Below are 21,168 nucleotides of genomic sequence, written 5' to 3'. Positions count from 1 at the left end.
GAAGGACATCCCCAAATCAAATACAAGCTAAAACCTGGCAGGAGTCTTCCTCATTGGTAGACAGCAAACAACATATATACTTCATGTTATAACTTAATAGAGCCAGGATATACTGAGATCCTCACACAAGTCTCATTTGGCTTACCATGCCACAATGGACAAGTGGACAAGAAGAGAAATACAGGAGATGATCTAATTTAGAGAATAGTCACCTAAACCAAATTTTCTCAGGCCAGAGAAGATTCTTACTTGTCTTGTCCCAAAGTAAGCTAACAGCAAGAACAGCAATGATAAACTGGGCCAATTGTTACAATTCTCACATTGCTCAGAGCAGAGAATTAGAGAAAACACACAGAAAACTAATTCACCCTGAAATCAGAGGTGAGTCTGAAGTACCTCTAGGATTTTCAGAAAAATCAGCAAAGCCAAAATTTTAATTTCTTTTGTTTTTAAAGAAGATGTAATAAACTTAATAACTGCCTCAAGAAAAAAAAAATCATCTATCGATTTTGTTAATCATAGTAAATATTAGTAATATGACATGCAAATATTATTCTTCTATGTGCTATATCATGCTAAGAAGAAGAAAGCAATTCAGACTGAATTTTCAGATAAAACTACTGTAAAGAGAATCAAAGCCTTGAGTTTGCTGCTAAGAAGCTGAAAGCAAGGGCATAAAAAGCAGAAAAGAAAGCAGAAAGATATTTTAGATACTTCTTGCAGAGGATTATTCAAAGGAAGCTAGGGAGCTACATGTGTTTGACATTAAAGACAATTTGCAGCACTGTGAATTAAATGGACAATTAACTAAAATTAATAGATATTAAAATTATCGCCATTTAAGCACCCTTGGTAAAAAGTTCTGATGTGCTTTCAAAGTTTGGCTGCCCTTACAAAGGCACAGGCTGAGGCAAAAAGGAAAGATAGAGGGAGGACTGTTTGGAAAACCAGAGAGATGTTGTGCAACATGCTACTTAAGCAAAAACTAGCACCATGCAGCCTAGCTCCAGGGTCAAAGTAGTCATCACACCATTCCCACCACTAACAAAGGGAAAGACAGATAAGGATCAATTTACGTGGGAGAAATAAAGGTCTCTGACTTATCTTGGAGTTCCCATTGAAAATTAGCCTCTCATAAATGACTGAATAAATTTAACACAATTGAAACAACCTATGTTTATGGCTTTCACATTGCGGGATTTGCATGAACTGAGAATGGCGTTGAATGCAATCTGAAAACAGAAAACAGGTATGACATCTCAACTATTGCCAATTAAACTAACAAAAAAAAAAAAGCTAAGCATCCTGTCCCTCTCTAGTCCACAAAGGGAAGATGACCTCCCTGCCTACAAGGCATCTTTCTCTCTTGGAGCTGATTAACTCAAAAACTTAAAACAGTTTCTTAAAGTGTATATAATTTAGGTGCAAAGTTAGGCAGACAGAATACTATATAGCCAATCTTCATCTGCCCTCCTTCCTCTTTTTCTTTAGCTGGGAGAAAGTGCATGTTATACATTAAAAAAGAGATCCTCTGGAATTCCAATGCCCATTTAGTTTGAAAAGGTCATAAAGATAAAGGTCAAGCTGCAAACTCTATATTAAACCGTGCCTCTACAAAAGCCTTCAGGGTTTTTGTTGACATTACAGTGAACTATGCACAGAGGTTCTGAATCACAAAATACCAGATGGAGCAGGATCAGGTCTAGATTTTACAGCAGCACAGAAACTATCTCTTGCATCAGCAGTCCTATACAGCTTTCCATACATGACAGTTAAATTCTAATATCCCATGTCTTTCATTGGGCTTTTCAGATCTAGACCTCAATGTTCCCCAAAAAGGAAAGTGTCAACATTTCACACACACACACACACACACACACACACACACATGCTGCTACTGAGGAACAATGAGAAAAAGTGTTTTTTGATACTGACACTAACTAACAGCAGCAAAGATAATCTAAATACACAGTGTTCTGCTCTCAGGGTGAATTTTATCTTTGCACCTTGTATGCCAAGTGTCTGGAACAACAAGGCCTTCTGCATGCCCAGGACTGTTGGCTATTCCTATTAAGTGACAAATTAAAGGTTTAAATTTTATAATGTTCTCCCTATAATCTCTGTTTGTTCAGAAAAAAAAAATATTATAAGGTGTTGCTTGATTGCAAGAGACTCTAATAATGTAAAAGAATGCAGCAGGAGAGCAGAGGCTTCTCTGAGGACTTAACAGATACAGCATTTTAAAGAGAGTTGAAGTTGCCATGGAAAGGACCAAAAGGAGTCCAGTAAAAGGTTCCAATAGGAAAAAAGGTGTCAATAACATCAAAAAAGATGTATTTCTCCTGGGATGAAAATAAGGGTTAGTGAGAAGGGAATGGAAATGTAAACACTAGCTAACAAACTGCATATAGTATACTGAAGCAACTGAGGGAATGGAAGGAAAACTGTAGGAAACATATGCTGTCTTTCCCCAGGGACTAGCAGGAACCCTAGAACACGATAATAGCTTTGGGTTTAATTTTAATATGGTTGGCACATCAGAAACCGTGCTACAAATTCAAAGAGGAAATGTTGCTGCTTCTGTCTTTCATCTGTACAAATTGGCTATAAAGGGTGGATGAAAACAACTCTGACAGACCCTTTCTCTTGTGGTCCCTGTCCTTCCTGTTGGCTAAAGCCATTTGCAAATAGCTCTGCTGAAATGAGCGCCATGCTCAATCCCTGTAAATCAAGATTGCTGATGCACACTTTCCGCTAAATCTGTAGCAGAGGCTTTTTGTTTTTCTAATCTTTCATATAGTATTTGCTTTAAATACATTTAAATAACACCACTTTGTGCACAGGTGCTCTTCTACATCCAAGGATATACAAACATTACATACAAGCATCTGCAAATATTAAGAGGCAAAGTAACTTAGCAGGGGAAATTCTCACTTTGGAGATGTTAAATGAGTTACTTTAAATGACACAACCAAATTAGCAGCAGAAGTGGGAAAGAAATGCTTAGGAACATTGACTCACATTTCTCTACTGCAACCAAGACCCTTTACTCCTTGTCGCTTTGGCAGCTAGTGGCATTTCCCTGTGATTTTAAGAGTTTTATGGCTTCCCCTCTATTTTGCTAAGGATATTTATCCCTTCCTATTTTTATAAGGAATTTGATGTAAGGCAATTTTGTGGTTGAAATCTCACATCAAAACACATTTCTCTGTTTCAGCTTGCATTCAAGACAAACTTTTGGTGGCTCCATTTGTAACCCATATGTTGAGGCATTCCATTCTGTTTCACAGTTAAATGGATGGCACTGGACTGTGAAAAGTTTGAATTAATTATTTGTGATAAACTGTGGAAAATCCGTGAATAAAATGATAATAATTGGACACAAATATGGTAAAAGCTGTCATAGAAAGAAATGCAGCACAACCATGTGTCGCATCACATCCTGTCACAGGCACTTATGAAAGATGTAATATAAATTGTCTCAAAAAACTTGCAAAAATAAAAGGCAGCCTGGATAGTTGTATTTTAGCAAATGTGTTTGCACTAAGGGTACCTTCTGTTGAACAGTTCTGCCCACAAGCTGTCTGTAGAATATAGAACATCTCTCGAGCATGCTTGCCACCTTGAAGCAGGGCAGTCGGAAGCAGAAAAAAAAGAACAGAATGCAGAAAAAAAGGTGAAGAAAGAGAGAAATGAGGGACAGCAAGTCTAAGTACCATAAATACATTTAGAAATGAGATTAGCAAAGTATGACAATAGAATTTAAATGACAGACAACATTAAGATTGCAGTAAATAACATAGTATGAAAAAAAAAACAATTCAGCCATACAGCGCTCTTTTTTCAGCTTAGCTAAGAAGTCATAACAAAAGCAGGAATAATAATATTATTATTGTTATCACTATATTAAAATAGCATTTTCATTTCACCATTACAAAAGTGGATTTAATTTGGGGGGACCATTTCATGGTTAGTTTTCTCGTTCTCAAAACCACACATCCATATGCTTTACTTCTGAAGCATCCTCCTCACACCACTGGCTCCCAACTTACCGACAATATCAAACCAGAGAGGGATGTTAGATGGCTGCACTGAGACCACCCCGACAATCTCTGTCACTTTATCACTTTCCATGATGGTGAAGTTGTAAAAGGGTTCATCAAAAGTCAGGGGCATGGGTGAGGGCGCAGGTTTTTTTATCCACTCAATATGGAGACGAGCAGTTGAAGATTTTTGGGGCCGGCCATTGTCCACTGCTTTTATCTGGCAGGTACAAAGAAAAGAGGGCTCAGGCTGAGCATCCCACCTTGACAGTTCAGACCTAATTCTATTGCATGATGATAACTTCTTGGAAAATGGCCTTTGTAATCCTATATGTAAAATCCCATGAAAAAAGGAGGAAGATAAGCACTTATTTCTCCAGTCTCACTTTTTTTTTTTTTTAAATTACACTTTAATATTAACTGTAACAAATGATTTTAAATGGAAATGTTTTGTTTTAGAAATGCTGGTGTATGGCCGCTGGTGTATGGAGATGCAATTCAAGTGCTTCCCACATAGCTCCTCCTCTCCAGAACCAGTCTTCCTCTCCAATTTCATTTTAACCCAGCTCCTTCTTGCATCAAAGCTGTAAGCTTTATAATGACCCTTTGTGAGACCATGCATTTGCAAAACATGCTCACCCAGAGCATGTCTGATTGCTTTTAAATGGCATCTGTGTTGCAGATAAGACTAGTTATTTTTTATTTTATATAATTCCTTATATTGCTTTCCTCAGGATCTTTAATTGAGTTAAATAAGTTTCAGGTCATTTCCCCCACTCTCCATAACAAATCTAATTTAAAATATTGCCATATTTTATTTTATATTATTTCTCCTCTCTTTCATTAGGAGTTGCTATGCTTGGTGCTAATTCTTTTTATTATGAAGTCCTCTAGAAAGATGAATAGACTTGATATTTGCATGGCATGCTTTATGGATTTAGCACAGCAAAGACAAGATGAGCAGCAACAAACATTGGGCTTAAGAGAAGGATGAATGCAGGTTACAAAATGGGTGCTTAGGAGGATAACATCAATATTAACCAAAGGGCTTTTCTTTTAAAACTAAAGGAAATGTTTCTGGCTATATAGGACCACAGGTGTAATTATGTTGTTACTATACCTGTTAAAAATGAGAAATTTTTTTTTCTGAAATACTTTACCCTATGCCTTCCTCTGGAAATATCTTAAGTGGGTTTGATGCTAACACTCACCACCCTGCTCCATTCTAGGCAGGTGAGCCCTTAGGAAAAAGGTGCGTGATGACCATTTTCAAGGTAGAAAATCTTCAGTTGTTGTATTATAATAAGGGTCAGATCTCAGATATGACTTCAAGCTCTCCAGAGGGGAAAGTACTCACTCACTCAAAGGCTGCTCTACTCTGATGCTAAGTATTTCTCAATATTTTGTTATTTATTCATTTGCCTAACACAGTTTCCAACTTTATGAAGGTATCCCAACAGAGACCTGCTACTGTAAGAGACATCAGATCCTTTACTATGGGTCGTCAGACCACGGACCTCTGACAATTTTTTCCAACTCCTTAACTACAACGCATTGGCTGACTTCTGTAGAGTGTTCATTCCAGTCTTATACTGCTTTATATCAACCCCACTATACTGTATTTTCCCTTTCTTTGACTTTGACTACGTAGTTTGAAGGAATGTTGATGAAGATGCCTTTTAGCTGAAATTGCTGCCATACTTAAAGAGTTTAATATGTTGAGAAGGGTACCAAAACACAGAGTACACAGTACTCCTCCTCTCTTGGGTGAAGCCACCAAATTGAGACAGTACAACTGTGTCCACATAAAAAATTAACACCCATTCATAGCTGTATCTGCCCACTCCATAACGATACAACTTTGCAAGCAGACAAGTGCTTGCTCTTCATTTCTGTGTATTCAAGGAAATGGCATATGTCAACAAGTTGTCTTAACACTCTGAGAGTAGTTCACTACCTGCAATAGTATGAGCGATCTCTCAGACTCAATTTTTTGGCAGTAGTTGTATATGAATCCTGTATTTCTTAATTCGTCAGATCTTAATAAGTCAGATCTTACATATAGGTCATACAGTAAAAACAGTCATATATCACGCTTTATACAGGAGGGCCTATTTCTAAAAACAAAGTCAGTCAAATCATGGGTTTGTATGTCAGTGAAAAAGCACTTACTGTTAAGATGTCATAACTCCCTGCTGTGAACTGCTTTCTGGAAGAAACCATCCCTGTTTTGGGATCAATAAAGAACTTCCCATCATCATTTCCATCCACAATGCTGTATGAGATTTCTGCATTAGGGCCTTCGTCTTTGTCAAAAGCAAAAGCTCTGTAGATTGGCTCCCCTCTTTTCTTACGGTCCCGCTCTGGCAGCTTGACCTGATAGACTTTCTCTGGAAACTGTGGTTTGTTATCATTCTCATCCAGAACCTGGACCACCACCCAAACGGAGGACTGCCTGGGAGATGTGCCCCCATCTGAGACAGTTACCTGAAAAACAGCAGTAGAGGTTATTCTGAATAGCTTACAACAGGACTTCATAAATTAGAAATAAAACATAAAGAAATACCTTGCCCTCCCCAAATCTAATCTGCACTGTAGTTTACAAACTCTACTATGTATGTGAAACATGTTCACTATAAATGTGCCAAGTTCTTAATTCAAGTTTGCCCACAATAGCAAAATCCAGAAAATTTCTTACTTTTGAGATGAATCTGGAATGGGGAACGTGCACTCCAGGAAGCTATTTCTCAAAACATATATCTCAAATTCTGCAAGTTTATCTCAGAAGGGAGAACTGGAATTAACCCATTAAGCAGGGTCCCTGCTTTTTTTGCAAAAATATTCTAAAGTTTCTTCAGTTATGGAAACAATTTGAAAGATGTATTTCTTCTTAAATCCTAAAAGAACCTCTATCATTTTTTTCCCATTAATTATTTGGAATTTCTTAACTAACAAAAGAATTTCTGTCAGTTCTTTTCATTCATTATCCGAGATGTGACAGCTCATTAATTCCAAACCTGCTTTATATGATTTTAAGAAGCACAGAGAGGCAGGTAACAAAAAAATTCTGCTGCATTTTGTAAAGAGTGCACTGTGCTGCCAGAAACATGTAAGAAATAAAATCTTTGAGATGAAAGTTAATTAGTAATTTAGCTGCAACTTAAACAGAATTACTAATAATTTTCAATCTGAAACACTGTGAAAATGAAATGATTCAAGATCAACAAGCCCTCAAGAGATTTAATAATATGCCTTCAAAATGAAATCAATGTTTCAAACTTTTCTCTCAATATTTCGATTGCATTTTTTAATGAGAAAGAAATAAGGCAGAAACTTATTTCTGTTAGCATGAAAGAAGTTCAAATTTCATTTTCAGTTACATATGCTACCATGCCAAATCCCACAGTAGCAATTTTTTATGATAGTGAGCCAAGATATAACACACCCTTTCCTGCTCATACCGATCATCACACATTGATTGGTTTGCTGGTTAACTTCCTCATGTTTTATTTTTCCTAAAAAATTTCTATGTTCCCTTGAAAATCTAATAGTCCTGATATTCAATCTGTAGGCAAAGCAAAGTTTTCTGTGAATAATGTCCTTTGGCATTGTCCCATCCTTGCGTATACAAGTCTAAACTTCGGGTAATTCTGATATAACGCTGAAATCAGCAGAAAACTTGTTATTTTCTATAGGAAAGGTAAAAGACATTTTCCATTTCCTGCATTTAACTCCACTGAATAGCATTTAAAATTTTGAAAGGCTGCACACATGGCTGTGAATCCACCTTTCCACTTGGTGAGAGCCAAACCACCAGGGACTTTAGTCTCTTCACCACTTTGGGAGAATGTCAGTGCTCCTGCAGTAAACAAAAAGCCAGTTCTGCCAGGTCTCCTATTAAAAGCTTTCAGGATACATAACTTTTGTCCCACATAGAGGTTGATCCTGTCTATTTCTGTTCTACTCTGGTGCAACTGGCCAAGCTCTTGGCCAGAGCACAGGTTAACAAACAAAAACCTTTTTTGGGATTTCTCCACAGAGAAAACAATCAGTGACGCCAAGCAGTACAGGCTGTACTGCATAGAAAGAATCAGAGACACACTAATCCAAATTCAAAAAATGTCAACAAAATGCTTTTTTAGGGGGTAATGTTCTTGCATTAAAAAATACTGGCAAGATTCCGGAAACTCTTGTTCTCTAAACACATCATACAGCATTTTTTAAAAATAGGCATTTTCTGCAACCTGCTATCAGCAATCTACAAAAAAGATGTGTGAGAGAGATAAAGAGTTTATAACCCATAACAATAATAAAATCTCTGATAACCACAGTGGTATAAACAGTCAAGCAACTATGATGAGAAAAAGCTACTTAACTCAAGAGACTGCTCAAGAAATGAAGCATTCTTCTGTCTCACCAGTAAAGTCTCACAGTTTGTTAGGTTACTGCCAAAATCTTTACTAATATGGTGTTGTGGCAGTAAATACATGTGTGCATTTATATGTTTTTGTAAACCCAAACTTGAGGGAAATCTATTCAATAACAAAAAAGTTGCACTGAAAATATTCCCTTACAGCTAAGAGAAAATAGCAATGGCTATAAACAAAATGTCAGTTCATTACAAAAATTAACATAGAAGGCCTGAAGTTAGTCAGTTCTACTCAGGCTAAAACTTTACATCCCTGGAGAGGAAAATGTTAGGTACCAGCTAAGCCTTTTTCTCTGGGGGATACTCAAAACTTTTTAAAATGACTGGATGCAGCTCCACTCAAAAAGCTCTGAGTGCCAGACACTGGAGCTGAAATTCTTCTTTTGCAGGCATGTAAATTAATTAATAAAGCCTCCCTCACACCAGTGGTGTGATTATTTCCCTAACTGTAAATCTGCACCCCAACTGACCCCTTTTCTCTGATCCAATCAGCCTGACTCCAGCCTGGCTATTCAGGTTCAAGCCATAAACAAGGTAAGAGAACTGCAAAAATTTCCTCTACCCTGCAGAATAAAAACACCATGACAACACATTAAAACAAACCAATAAGTTGCTACCAGTTCAAAAATTGTTCCCAGACAAAAACGAGGAGGACCAGAAGGGTCGTTCAGCACACTGCTCTGCAAATACCATTTCCATCAGGACACAGTATCACACCAGCATTTAGGGGCCCCTCTAACCAAGGCAATTTTGATTCAAACATTACCATAGTTTCCAGCAAAACCCTTAAACAGCTGAAAATTACAATGAAAAGTAACCAGGGAGAGGAGGGAGCTTGGGATGTTCATAGGACAAAGATACAAAAGCTAATTCACAGCTGGTGTCTCTGGAAATGTGAAAGGCAGATGTGCAAGACACAGGAGAGCTTGCAGGAGAGAAGCTGTAATTTAGGGCCAGTGAGGTTGTTTTGTTTAGAAACCTGCAGATAGCACGACAGGGGAAAAAACAGAAAAAAAGGTGAATGACAGACTGTCTCAATATATGTTTGTCAAGATATGCCATCAAAAACCAAACAAGAGGTGAATCTCACAGTAATCAAGATGGGAAAATGGTAAGGACCAAAATTATGGCTTTTCCAGAGGAGATGAGGAATAGCTGCTTAGTCAGCATGTGCCTTCCTAAATGCTGAACACGTCCAGGCTACGTGTAGAGTCTGGTATCCAGATACAACTGCTGCAGACAAGCAAGTTGCTCCTTAACCATGTGCAAGCTGAGATGAACCAGCCAGCTACTGTCCCCTCTGCCCTTCTGGTTAGATACTGCTGCTCATGCTGTGTCAAGGCAGCCTAAACAGAGGATACGACCTCCCAAAGCTGGTATATGGCCTCAAAAGCAGCTGAATTTGGAATCTATGATCAATTATACAAAGGGTTGATCCATTCAACAAGGGTGGAATGTCTTAAAAGGCATGTGATGACATATTTAATAAGGTCTGAATGCAACAGACAACGAGAATAATATGACCTTTTGTCCCACTTTCATGGGGAAATCCTAAGCATCACTGCTGTTTTCTCACAACATACAGACAGTTCCACTACAGTTTTCTTCAGAAAATTAGCACTTTCTGTCAGGAATTTACATTTACCCATTGCCTTTACTGAAATACATCAGCCAATACACACATAGGTATTGGTTACCTGGAAATTTCTTCAGTAGAGTAAGAACATTTATACATCCCTTACAATGTTTCCTTCAGCTAAATGGACTAGGACAAGGTCTCCTCAAATGCCCTCTTCTTACCTCAGACATGGGTTTTTTTTAGAAAAATGCACAAAAATATCTCCTTCTGCAGAGTATGACAAATTCAATGTAACAACAGAATTTTCAAAATCCAAGTAAAACAATTTCCACTTCTTCTGCAGGACCTACTTCAACAGGTTTGGTCCACAGACATTACCACACCCTTTCCTACAGAATCATAGAATCTGCTGACTTGGAAGGGACCCACAATGATTACTGAGTTCAAGTGTTAGCCCTGCATAGGACCATCCTGAAGAGTCACACCATGTGCCTGAGAGTCTCATCCAAACGCCTCTTGAACTGTCAGGCTTGGTGCTGGGACCACTTACTGGGTAGCCTGTTCCAGTGCCCAACCACCCTCTGGATGAAGAACCTTTTTCTAATATGCAATCTAAACCTCTCCTGACACAACTTCAGGCCATTCCCTCACATCTTGTCCCTGGTCACCACAGAGAAGAGATCAGTGCCTGCCCCTCCTCTTCGCCTCACAAGGAAGTTGTAGACTGAAATGAGGACTCTCCTCAGTCTCCTCTTCTCTGTTCCCCAGGACACAGTTGGCCCTCCTGGCTGTCAGGGCACTGCTGACTCATAGTTAACTTGCCATCAGCTCCCCAGGTCCCTTTCAGTGTCACTGCTTTCCAGCATGTCATTCCCCAGTCTGTATGTACATCCAGGATTGCCCCACCCCAGGTGCAGAATCCGGCACCTTCCCTTGTTGAACTTCATATGGGTAGTGGTTGCCCAGTCCTCTAATTTCTCGGATCTCTCTGTAGGGCCTCACTGCCTTCGAGGGAGTCAGTAGCTCCTCCAAGTTTTGCATCATCTGCAAATATGCTCAGTATCCCTTCCAGTCCTGCATCCAAGTCATTTATGAAGATGTTGAAGAGCACAGGGCCCAAGATGGAGCTCCACTAGTGACAGGTCACCAGTCTGATGTCACCCCATTCACTATCACCCTCTGTGCTCGGCCCATGAGCCAAATGTTTACCCACCACACAATGTGTTTATCCAGCTGTGTGCTGGACATCTTGTCCAGGAGGATCCTGTGAGAGATAGTATCAAAAGCTTTACTGACATCCAAAAATATTACATCAACTGTCTTCCCTTGATCAGCTAGGTAGGTTATCTTGTCATAAAAGGAAACAAGGTTTGATAAGCAGGACTTTCTTCTCATGAAGCCCTGCTTGTTGTGGCCAATGACTGCACTGTCTTTCAGGTGTTTTTGAATACCTCCCAGAACAATCTTCTCCATTCTACAGGACTAAGAGATATTCATATTTATGTTCAAGTCTACATATAAACTACAAAGAGATTTCCATAGCATTGGATCTTCTCGGTGAAAACACAGGTCAACACTGACTGTTAACATACAACAGATGGAATGTTACATATGAGAATTTCTTCTTTTTATGACCATGGAGAAGGCATGGAGGAGACATCTACTGTGAAAGTGTTGGCTAAAACACAGCATCAGTCTAGCAGACCTCAACAATGGTGACAAAAGTAATTTGCCCTTGAGACAGTAATTTCTCCTATGAATTGAACTGTAACATTTAATTGTAGAAGGTGTAGTTCTTAAATCTTTTCAGAATACAAATACAACTGTCAGGACCACACTCCTGAATTAGAAGTACTATATTGAGTCTCATTAACAAAAGCTCATGACTTCCAAGATAATTAACTCAGCTGGAGGGAGTAGCTAGCAGGGCTCTTATTTCAACAAGTACAACAAGACAATCAGCAGGTGTTTAATGTGAATTATCAAGCCTCAGAAGAACAAGAATCTTCTTCCACATCATTCTTTGGCAGGAGGAAGTACTCAGCCTACCCAATTTTTAAGTTTAAGGAACTGCCACATTACTGTCATTAGCATTGCAAAATGCTGAAGATGTCATATTTGTCTGTTTATTTTTGTTCGTGTGATAACTGCTTAATGCAAAAAAAAAAAAAAAAAGTAAGCTGAGATGCTTGCGCCTCACGAAAGGTGTGTGCATAATGAGGTTTTCAGGTAAAAGTCTCTCCCTTCCCCCAACCAGAAATGCTAATTTTGCTTCAGAAAACCTTAGAAAAGAGAATCTAGTTGAGTTACTGAAGACAGAAAAATGATCAAAGTGAGCTGGAGAGCTGAGACATACCCCTGCTGTTATAGTGACTAATGGGTTTGTTTCTTCTGCCAACGCTAAGATGAGCTGCAATACCTATTGTAAGTCTCTGGAATTCAGCCCAAGTAAGAAAAATAAAAGATTATAAGGAGAGCTCATCAAAGGATGCATAGAACTTTAAAGTTAAATGCACTGAATTACTACCTCTGCCTACTTCAGAGACAGACTACATTTGTGGCTAAATTCTTACAAGGAAATATTTTTTCTGAAATGTGTGCTGTTACTGAACTACGTATCATACTGTCGCTGCAAAGTGAAGGCAGTGTAGCTCAAAGATATATAGAACAGGAGTTTTTTTCAGGCTTTTTTTTTTTATTTCAACAGAATTACTGAGTTAGATGTAGCAAACTAGATGCCTTCTCTCTCTAAACCTTTATTTGGCAGCTGTGGAAAAGAAGTGGTCAGTGCTTATTTCACTTATTCTAATAGAATGTGGTGCTGTCCCAAAAGACGTATTACTTAAACACGTCTTGTACAAAAGAGTTCCAATCATATCAATATCATCCATCTTTCCCTATTTCCTTTACAATGTGCTAATCTGGGAACACTGTGTTTTCATACATTAAAAAAATAATACATTCACTCAGGTCAGGTATGAGAAATAAATAGTTTAGAGTACATTTTAAACAGAGATTATTACTGACATAAACACTCTGGGTGTCTGATTAAGAATGTCAATGGCTTCCAGCCACATTCAAGCTAGAAAACGATGCATAATGGTCTGTTAAACCATTTGAGAATTAATGATGACATCAGGTAATTTCAGCACTATATTGCCAAAAGACAGGAAGAAAGGAAGGAAGGAAGGCTTTTTCATTTGGAGTTAAATACTCCCTGTAGTATTTACAAACCTAAATATTAGAAGAGTGTACTGAAAGAAAGCCTTAGAGCCTTCAAATCTTAACTTTTGTCAGACTCACAGTACTGAGACGAATAGATGGTAATCAAAGGACTTGGCAGAGTGAAATATCAGAATGGGTGACTTAAAAGTCCAAAAATGCTACTACCACCTCTACTAAATTTATCCTGTGTCATACATTATTCTACAAGCTTTTTGAAAACAGACACAATAAACAAGTCTCTCAAAAGAAAGTGAATACTTATATTTTAGCTTTAGTAGCAATAGAAATAAGGATTGAAGGATCTGTATAGCTCTTGACAGTGACTCTCGAAAAGAAAAATAGCAATTTTCCACAGGCATTGCTTTTGAAGTTCATTACAGTCTGGAGATCCCGGCAACCTTTGTGCATCAGGCTTTATTTACAGTGTTCTTCAATCAATACATGCTAAGTGCAGAACCAGCCATTACTCCACTACATTCCCAGGACAACAGAGCAAGCCTGCCATGTGTTAAAGGAAACTCCTCCAGGAAATCTCAGAAAGTATCTTTCCCTTCTTTTCACTAAGTAAAAAGAAAACTGTAGTCCTCAGGAATGTCAACCTCTTATAATTTGCTTTTGACAAATTACAGATTAAACTTTGTCCAGAAGTGACTCTAAAACAGTCACTTTCCAGGAGTCCAAATGTGCCTCTTACTTCCACTGGTGGAGTTAAATACACAAAATCTTTACTGCCTAACTGTAGTGTGTAGTCACTTATGATTCAGCAGAAATCATCTGGCAAGAAGAAGCTAGGACTTTTCCTGACCTTCTAGGTGATAACACTATCATCAGAAGCAGTGCTTGAAACTGCACGTATCATATCCCATGTTGAACAGTTTGGAAAGTTTGCAAGTAGAAGATTGGAAAATTTGAGATGATCATAGTAACAATATCAACCTCAGCCTCCAAATAACAACTGTAAAGTTCTTTTGAGTACATAATGAGTTTCCTCTCTCTGCTCATGAGGCTCCAATAATGAGTCTCACTATATATATGTAAAACAAAGAAAAAACTGGAAAGCAGAAGAATGCACTTCAAATTGTCTCCTGATAACATCTGGCCCCAGGACATATACCCACCTTCAGACTGACACTTTACAAACGAGATAAAGACTGATATGCAATTGCTTTAAAATATATTTTTTTAGGCATATGAAACCCCCTTGTTCCAGTGTTTTGGAACAATCTATCACTAAATAGAACTTTAACTACCCACATAGCCCCTAAATGAGAAAGAAGATAAAAGCTGCCTATTGATCTTCACAGGAAACTTTGAAGAAGCTGTTTAGCTCCAGCTGATAGTGAAGATTACAATCAGAGAGTTTCATGAACAGAAAATGAGTAGGCAAAGTCAGAATATTTCACTTCAAGTAGCATTAAATAACATAGAGCATGCAAATCAAGATATTTTAGCAGTTTAATGTTAGTACTACTCTCTATGTCAATTTTAACGTAATTCATACCTGAATATCTACTTCAGCCATTTGTGAATTTTGCTTTTCTTGCGGTAAGAAGATTGTAATTAAATATTGATAAGTTCCCCTCTATCAGATCTACCTCTACAGATAATGCCCTTCTCCAAAAATCTTATCATAGCACTCAGGAAATACAGTAGGTCTCAGTTTTTGTGTTGCAAAAGGTGTGTGCATCTACTTCTAAGCTCACCACACTGCTCTTTTCTCAAATATTCAATTACCTTTCATTTCCTATCCACAAAAGTCACTCGGTTTTCACTTTCACTATAAGCAGGAACTCAACACCTTCTTAAGTTGCCCCAAAATTATGAAGACTATTACACATTCCCAAACTTCCTTTTTTTCATACTAGACCAGTAGTACATGTGTAATCATGTAAGAAAAACATTCTGGTTATTAATAAAGACACAATGTGCTATCCATTGCTTCCAAGATATTTTCCTAATATTAATAATTTATTTTGTAACCATCGACAGCCATGCTGTGCTCAAAAAATATATGTTGATATACTGCCAATGTTTAATCAAGCTATAGCACTAGTCACCGTGGAGTTAACTAACCAACAATATACACTTTACATCCTTGCTTGGGTGTGCAGATGTGTCAGTTTGCAGCATAGATCCACAGATATTAAAATTGATGGGGAATTAATGTACAGCAACTCTTGTAGCAGAAACTCTCAAATTTGGTGCAGGTGTGCAGCAATAGCCCTCTGGTTTTTTTTGCAGTAAGTCAGCAGCACTGCCTCATGCTAACGTGGCACAAGCTGTTAAACGTCCCCTGAAAAAAGGCATAGTACGAAAGAGCTTGCTCTGCATGCTCTTAGAAATATTGTGGCAGCAGCTTCTGTTACAACAGAATAGTAACTTTGGCTAAAACTTTCAGTCTTCAATGGAGGTAATCACCTTCTGTCCTAAACTATAATATAAAGACTTCTAAACAACTTCTGTCATGCCAAACAGCCAGTGCCTTCTGAGGTTGGATAAAACATCCTTAGGTGAGACTGTGATGGTCAGTCTTGAAACAAAATGGTTATTACTGAGGAGGTAAAATGTTTATTTGGATAGCAATGAGATGAAAGATATGCACTGTAGTTCCTTAAATTTATTTACTTTATAGGTACACTGCATGGAAATTCTACACTGCTACATATAGGAGAACCTAGCATTTTGAAAAGACAGATAACACTTCTTTTTTTCTTGCTTAAATTGCTCTAGAAAGCAGCACTTGGTTGTGCTAACAGGGGATGACACCACCTTGTCTCTGGCAGAAAGGCAGATTAAGACACATCCAGCCCCATCTCCAGCACCTCCTCCAGCCATTTGTTCTTCCCCTGTCAGAGTCAGCAACCACCTTCACCCGCCAATAAACTGTTTGTGCACCTGTGCTACAAACAGGGCTACTGAAAGAATCAGGTTTTAAAATGAACTGTTGAAAGAAAACAAAATCCCCCAAAAAGCAGATGGTTAATGAAGAATGGCAATGAGAGAGCAAAAGGAGGACAGGCATCCAGGTTCCCCAAGTCAGGGTACAGGAAATTTCTTAAGATGTCTGGCCACTGAGGGAACATGCATTGTGATACTACAATTTTGGTGATGAATTCTGCAATTTCACTACAGATAGCAAACTACGTACCACCCACTGCTCTCCCCCTCAAAATCTCTATTGTAGAACTCATCACTTACCAACAACCGCTTTGATCAATACCTGAGTAGGAAACACCAGAGCCATTAATTTCAATGTAAAAGACTTTTGTGTCTCATCAGTAATGCTGAAAATATCCAATTTCCATCTTACATTATTTTTCCACAATATGCAAGAAATAATGAGTGCTCTCCATCCACACATACAGGTAAAACATTTCAAAGACAGTTTTACAGCTGATAGACTGGTGAGTAGCCTCTGACATTTAAATGCAATTTAGCTTTTTCAGAGTAAAAAATGAAGCTTCCATAGTTTTATGTTCAAAATAAAGCTCACCAGTTAAAAAGCTGATGAATGAAAAATTGATTATGTAGCCAGGTAGACAGTATATAAATCAGACCTTTAAGGGATACGGGCTGTTCCCAATTTTTGAGTATCCTGTAGAGATATTTTAAATTTGCAAAAACCAAAAATGTATGGTTTAGGCCTTAGAAATTTATCTGACTTCAGTGAACAGTCACTTAGGAAGATTGCAGTGACTGTTTTCATTAATCAAAAAGGAAAAACCAAAGATATTATTTTTTTTGGAAAGTTTCTTTGGCTACCAATGGGGTGCAAAGTAAAATTTCAATCAATTTTGAGGACAATATCATAGCAATTATTCATGCATGTTTGAATAAAGTGATTTTTGAAATCAGATGAGGACTTCATCCTAAAATATCTTAAAAAGTAGTATGAAAATGCTCAGAAAGTCGGTATGAAAAGAAATAAAGTAAAGGAGATAAGCATTAACAAGGAGGTTGGTTGTCAAGGCTCTTCCCAAGGTAGGATTTTTTTAATGACAATATCATCCTGTTTTTGTCAGATCAGGTTAAAATAAATCATATCAATAATTGCTTTGATTTTAGTAATAAAAATTACACTTGTCTTTTTGATGCCTACTTCACAACTTTCTGTTACAAATCAATTTTGGACAGATAACAGGCATTAATTGGGTTATATTTAATCACACTTTCATCTAATAGGCAAAACAGACAAGCCTTATTATCGCAGTCTCTACTTGTCTTCGATTTTAAGTGTCCTGTAAATATCTACTATCCAGTTTACATTGACAAGGGGTCAATTTTACAAGTTGGTTGAGAATCAGCATGGGATTATACACAGAAAAAATAAAGATTCCAATTTTGAAGCAAAACTCATATTCTTGGACCACCTTTTTTACTTGTTCCATGTTGAGTTTCCAGCTTGGAAAACTCAACCTGAAAAATGGGCTCCAGTGTTGTGTCCAGTACAAAACATATGAAACTGAAATTCAGATAACTGTTGTGGTGATAAAAGGTTGAGAACCATCAGCTCCTTCCCTAATGTGTACATTAGGACACTGTGTTTTATCAGTCACAGTAAAAACCCTGCCCTGTTTCACTAGGCAAGACTGGCACAGTTAAGTGTACATTTAGGGACAGGTTCACTGTAACCCTGTTTTTCACATAATCAGTTTAGTTTTGTTTTCAGCTCTGTTGAATGTCTAAAAACCTCCAAAAATGTCTGAATATAGTCTCAGCATTCCCAACCATACCACGGATGGCGGGGCACACACATACTGCATGGCTAGAGACACACACGAGACAAGCGTTACCCTGCTGATCTGAGCTCACGCTGCCTTAGCAGACAAAGAATTACAGATACCTTAGTGGTGGAGAAGTACTGGTCAGCTGTGGAATCCTCAGACTCGGAAAGCAACGGGAATATTTGACCTAGGTGAAAATGGGGTTGTACATAGAGCTCAACAACCTAATTTCAGTAGTTTCTCCCCAGCCATGGGCTTCAAGTTGCATGTGTACCTGAAAGCTGTGAGCCTTCAGCTAAAGGGTAGAGAAGGTGTGTACCACTGCAGCATCACCAGTGTATGCATTATAACTGAATATTATAATCTTATTTAATACCCAGCAAAATGTGGGATTTTCTGCTTACTTTAAAGAAACAGTAATTTCACATGCCATTATTTTCTTTACCATGATTTTTTTTCCCCTGCTGGTTCAATCTGTTACACACATAGCCAGTGATCCTGTGAACAGTGATGTATATGAATAATTTTCAGAATGTGTCAAGACCATACTGCCAACATAAATAAGTAGGTGTGTGTATGGGAACAGTCATTTGGGGGCAACGGTACAACAGGAAAAGCTGTCCCAAAGTTTTAACATCCCAAATGTGTTGAAGAAAAAAAAAAATCTTGTCCCAAAAACTTAATTTCCCAGAGTAACACTTGGAACACATTAAAATGTCCAGGTTATTAATATTAATTAATCAATTAATACTATTATAATTAATTAATTACATAGTGCCTGGAGTCCTGGAAAGGGATCTTCATGTGTCTGAATAATAATAAGATAATATCCTACTCCTGCAGTGCAGGAGGAATTTTAAAAATCACAACTTTTAAAATATTCTTAGCACTTTGATTCTTCTGCAGAATTAGTCTTTCACATGCATTTGGGTTTTGCAGCCACAGGATGGCATTCACTGCTGTGCAAAGGGTCAGTCAAATGTAAAATCTGAGTCTAGGAAGCATACTTTTTATCTGGGAAAGGAAATATTCAATAAAACATTATTAATAGCAATTTACTTCTTTCTACTGATGACACCCATTTATTCAAGAATATAATACAGAAATCTTCCCATGCATAGCCCTTAAAGTTCATGTTCTTACCAAAGCCCTCGATAGATATATAACTTGCATATCTCCAGCAAGCTGAGACATTCCAAAAACACAGAGCAGCAATTCCAACCTGCGAGACCAGCAACTGCATTAAGCACTTCAGTTTCACTTCCATGGTTTATGGAGTCAAAATCACTTTTATTGGATTTATACAGGCTCATAATTTACTGTTTATTTTCCCATTAGGGCAGTATATGGAGTAGGTGTTGACACAGAGCATATTGACGGGAGGACAGCTGGACTGAACAAATGGCCAAGGTGACCGATAATTGGATTGCAAATGTCAAAGAGTGTGGTTCAAAAGACAGGTATATCAACCCACGCATACTTTTCCCAGTTGTGAAATGAAACTTAAGAGCAGGGACAATCATCTGTAATTTATGGAATTGGGTCTGTAGTCAGTGGCAAGCAGCACCCAATTAACTTCAGGAGTGGTGATCTAATGCCACTGGTAAAATGACTGGATTTAGAGTGATATAAGCAAGAATGTCAGATCGAGAGATAACCTAGTAATGCTATCAAACCTTTGTGAGACTGCCCTGCTGATAATGTGGTCTGGTGGACAATAAAACACCACATGAGACAAAATGCTCAATTTGTTAGTGCGGGACTGATATATGGGAGAAGAAGGAGAATTTCCCTGGATTCATTTTATGGCTGTCCAATTAGCCCTCACTAGGTGAACGGAACGAAAGGGAGGAAGCAAAAGAAGTCCCTCTAATGAGTTGCTTTGTTGGTTTGTAGCAGAAAAGATTGAAAAAGGACTTTTAGGAGCTGTGTTGCTTTTGAGATTGTCTCTGGAAGTTTTATAGGGGCTGGGCACTTTGTTGGAAATAGCTGTGAGAAAGCTCCTGATGTATGAGAGGTCTTGAACAGCTCAAGCGCATCCTGTCAGGATCAGTACAGGAGGCATGATCCTTTGGCACAGGCAGATCAGATATGCCAGCCCCATGCATTAATCCCCATGGTTAGATGCTGGGTCAGTACCGCAGATCTCACTCATGATGCGGTTGATGCTACCCATAAATGCTGCCACTGCTTCCTCTGAGAAACTCCATACAAAATATAAATATACTTGTTCTCCAAAAGTGCATCCAGTTATAGAAATGGAGTATTAGGAGCAGGTCTAATCCATAGACTACTGATCTGACAAAATATCTAAATCTTATTTATAGGCTTAGTGAGGCAAAGGCAGTTTGTCACTCAAAGTTCAAGATGCAATTCCATGCAATTTTGCTATGTAAGTCTGGTGAATGTGTGCTCAATAACCTCTAGAAAATAGAGCACGAATGTGTAATTTATTCAGCCACTACTTTTTAAGGATTCAAGGTATTCAATTCAAGAAGCACACTGCACCCCAGAGAAACCAGGGGTGTGTCTCAAGAAGTCGTGAGGTAGCTCTCAGTCCATGCTACAGCATGGAAAGGAGGGAAGGGAGACCAAATTAGCCCTGCAAGAACTGAGCGAGGTACTGAAAACACAGCCCACAGCTCTGAGTTGGGTAATTTGCTCTGTCAAGAAGCAGGATAAATGACTGCCTCATGCTGAGCACTGTGCTGCAGCAGCAAGGATTTCTTTTGGGAGCTGAGCAGCTTGCTGGAAGTTGGGCGTCCCGTCACCACTGTGATCCATTGCCAGGCACTGCCTCCCAGTACTGCAGAAAAAACACATCTTCTGTACATATCACTCTTCTTTATTAAAAAAGCCACAGCTTTCAATTGATACTTTCACAGTGCGAGTCGGATATTGAGGACTGAATGCCTGAAGAGAAGGCATATAAAGAAAATATTATTTTACTTTTTAAATGCCAGTCCCTCACTGAGGTGCTGAAGTGAAGACTCAGGCGGTATCTAGTGAATTGCAACAAAAATAGTGAAAGATCCTTTACTGTACATATACTTGTAAATGCCAGTGAAAAAAAGACAAAACCTGAGCTTTAGTATTCAATTGAATCCCACAAATGTATGTTTACAGAGAGCTATACAGAGAGAGTTTGTGCAGGTCCATTTAAACAAC

General features: G+C 38.3%; 1 protein-coding gene across 10 annotated transcripts in view; it reads right to left on the bottom strand.

The window, feature by feature from the left end:
* The window catches only part of FAT3 (FAT atypical cadherin 3), a 404,213-nt gene that overhangs the window by 99,261 nt on the left and 283,784 nt on the right, over positions 1 to 21,168 (bottom strand). For 8 of the 10 annotated variants that reach the window (XR_007630830.1, XM_050331683.1, XM_050331681.1 and 5 more), the window contains exons 5-7: positions 6,216 to 6,530; positions 4,053 to 4,263; positions 3,554 to 3,622 (exon numbers count right to left, since the gene is read on the bottom strand). Coding sequence is in view for 9 of the 10 variants with exons in the window: in XM_050331683.1 (XP_050187640.1) it covers positions 3,554 to 3,622; positions 4,053 to 4,263; positions 6,216 to 6,530 (595 nt within the window). In the remaining variant the exon portion in view is untranslated. The remainder of the gene's footprint in view (positions 1 to 3,553; positions 3,623 to 4,052; positions 4,264 to 6,215; positions 6,531 to 21,168) is intronic. The other 2 variants (XM_050331686.1, XM_050331689.1) reach the window with 1 other exon arrangement.

This window comes from Myiozetetes cayanensis, unplaced genomic scaffold (genome assembly GCF_022539395.1).
Source record: "Myiozetetes cayanensis isolate MyiCay16 unplaced genomic scaffold, myiCay2020 scf5-8, whole genome shotgun sequence".
Classification (NCBI taxonomy): Eukaryota; Metazoa; Chordata; class Aves; order Passeriformes; family Tyrannidae; genus Myiozetetes; species Myiozetetes cayanensis.
The sequence above is the reverse complement of the archived record's forward strand: the minus strand, read 5'-3'. Positions and strand labels throughout refer to the sequence as shown.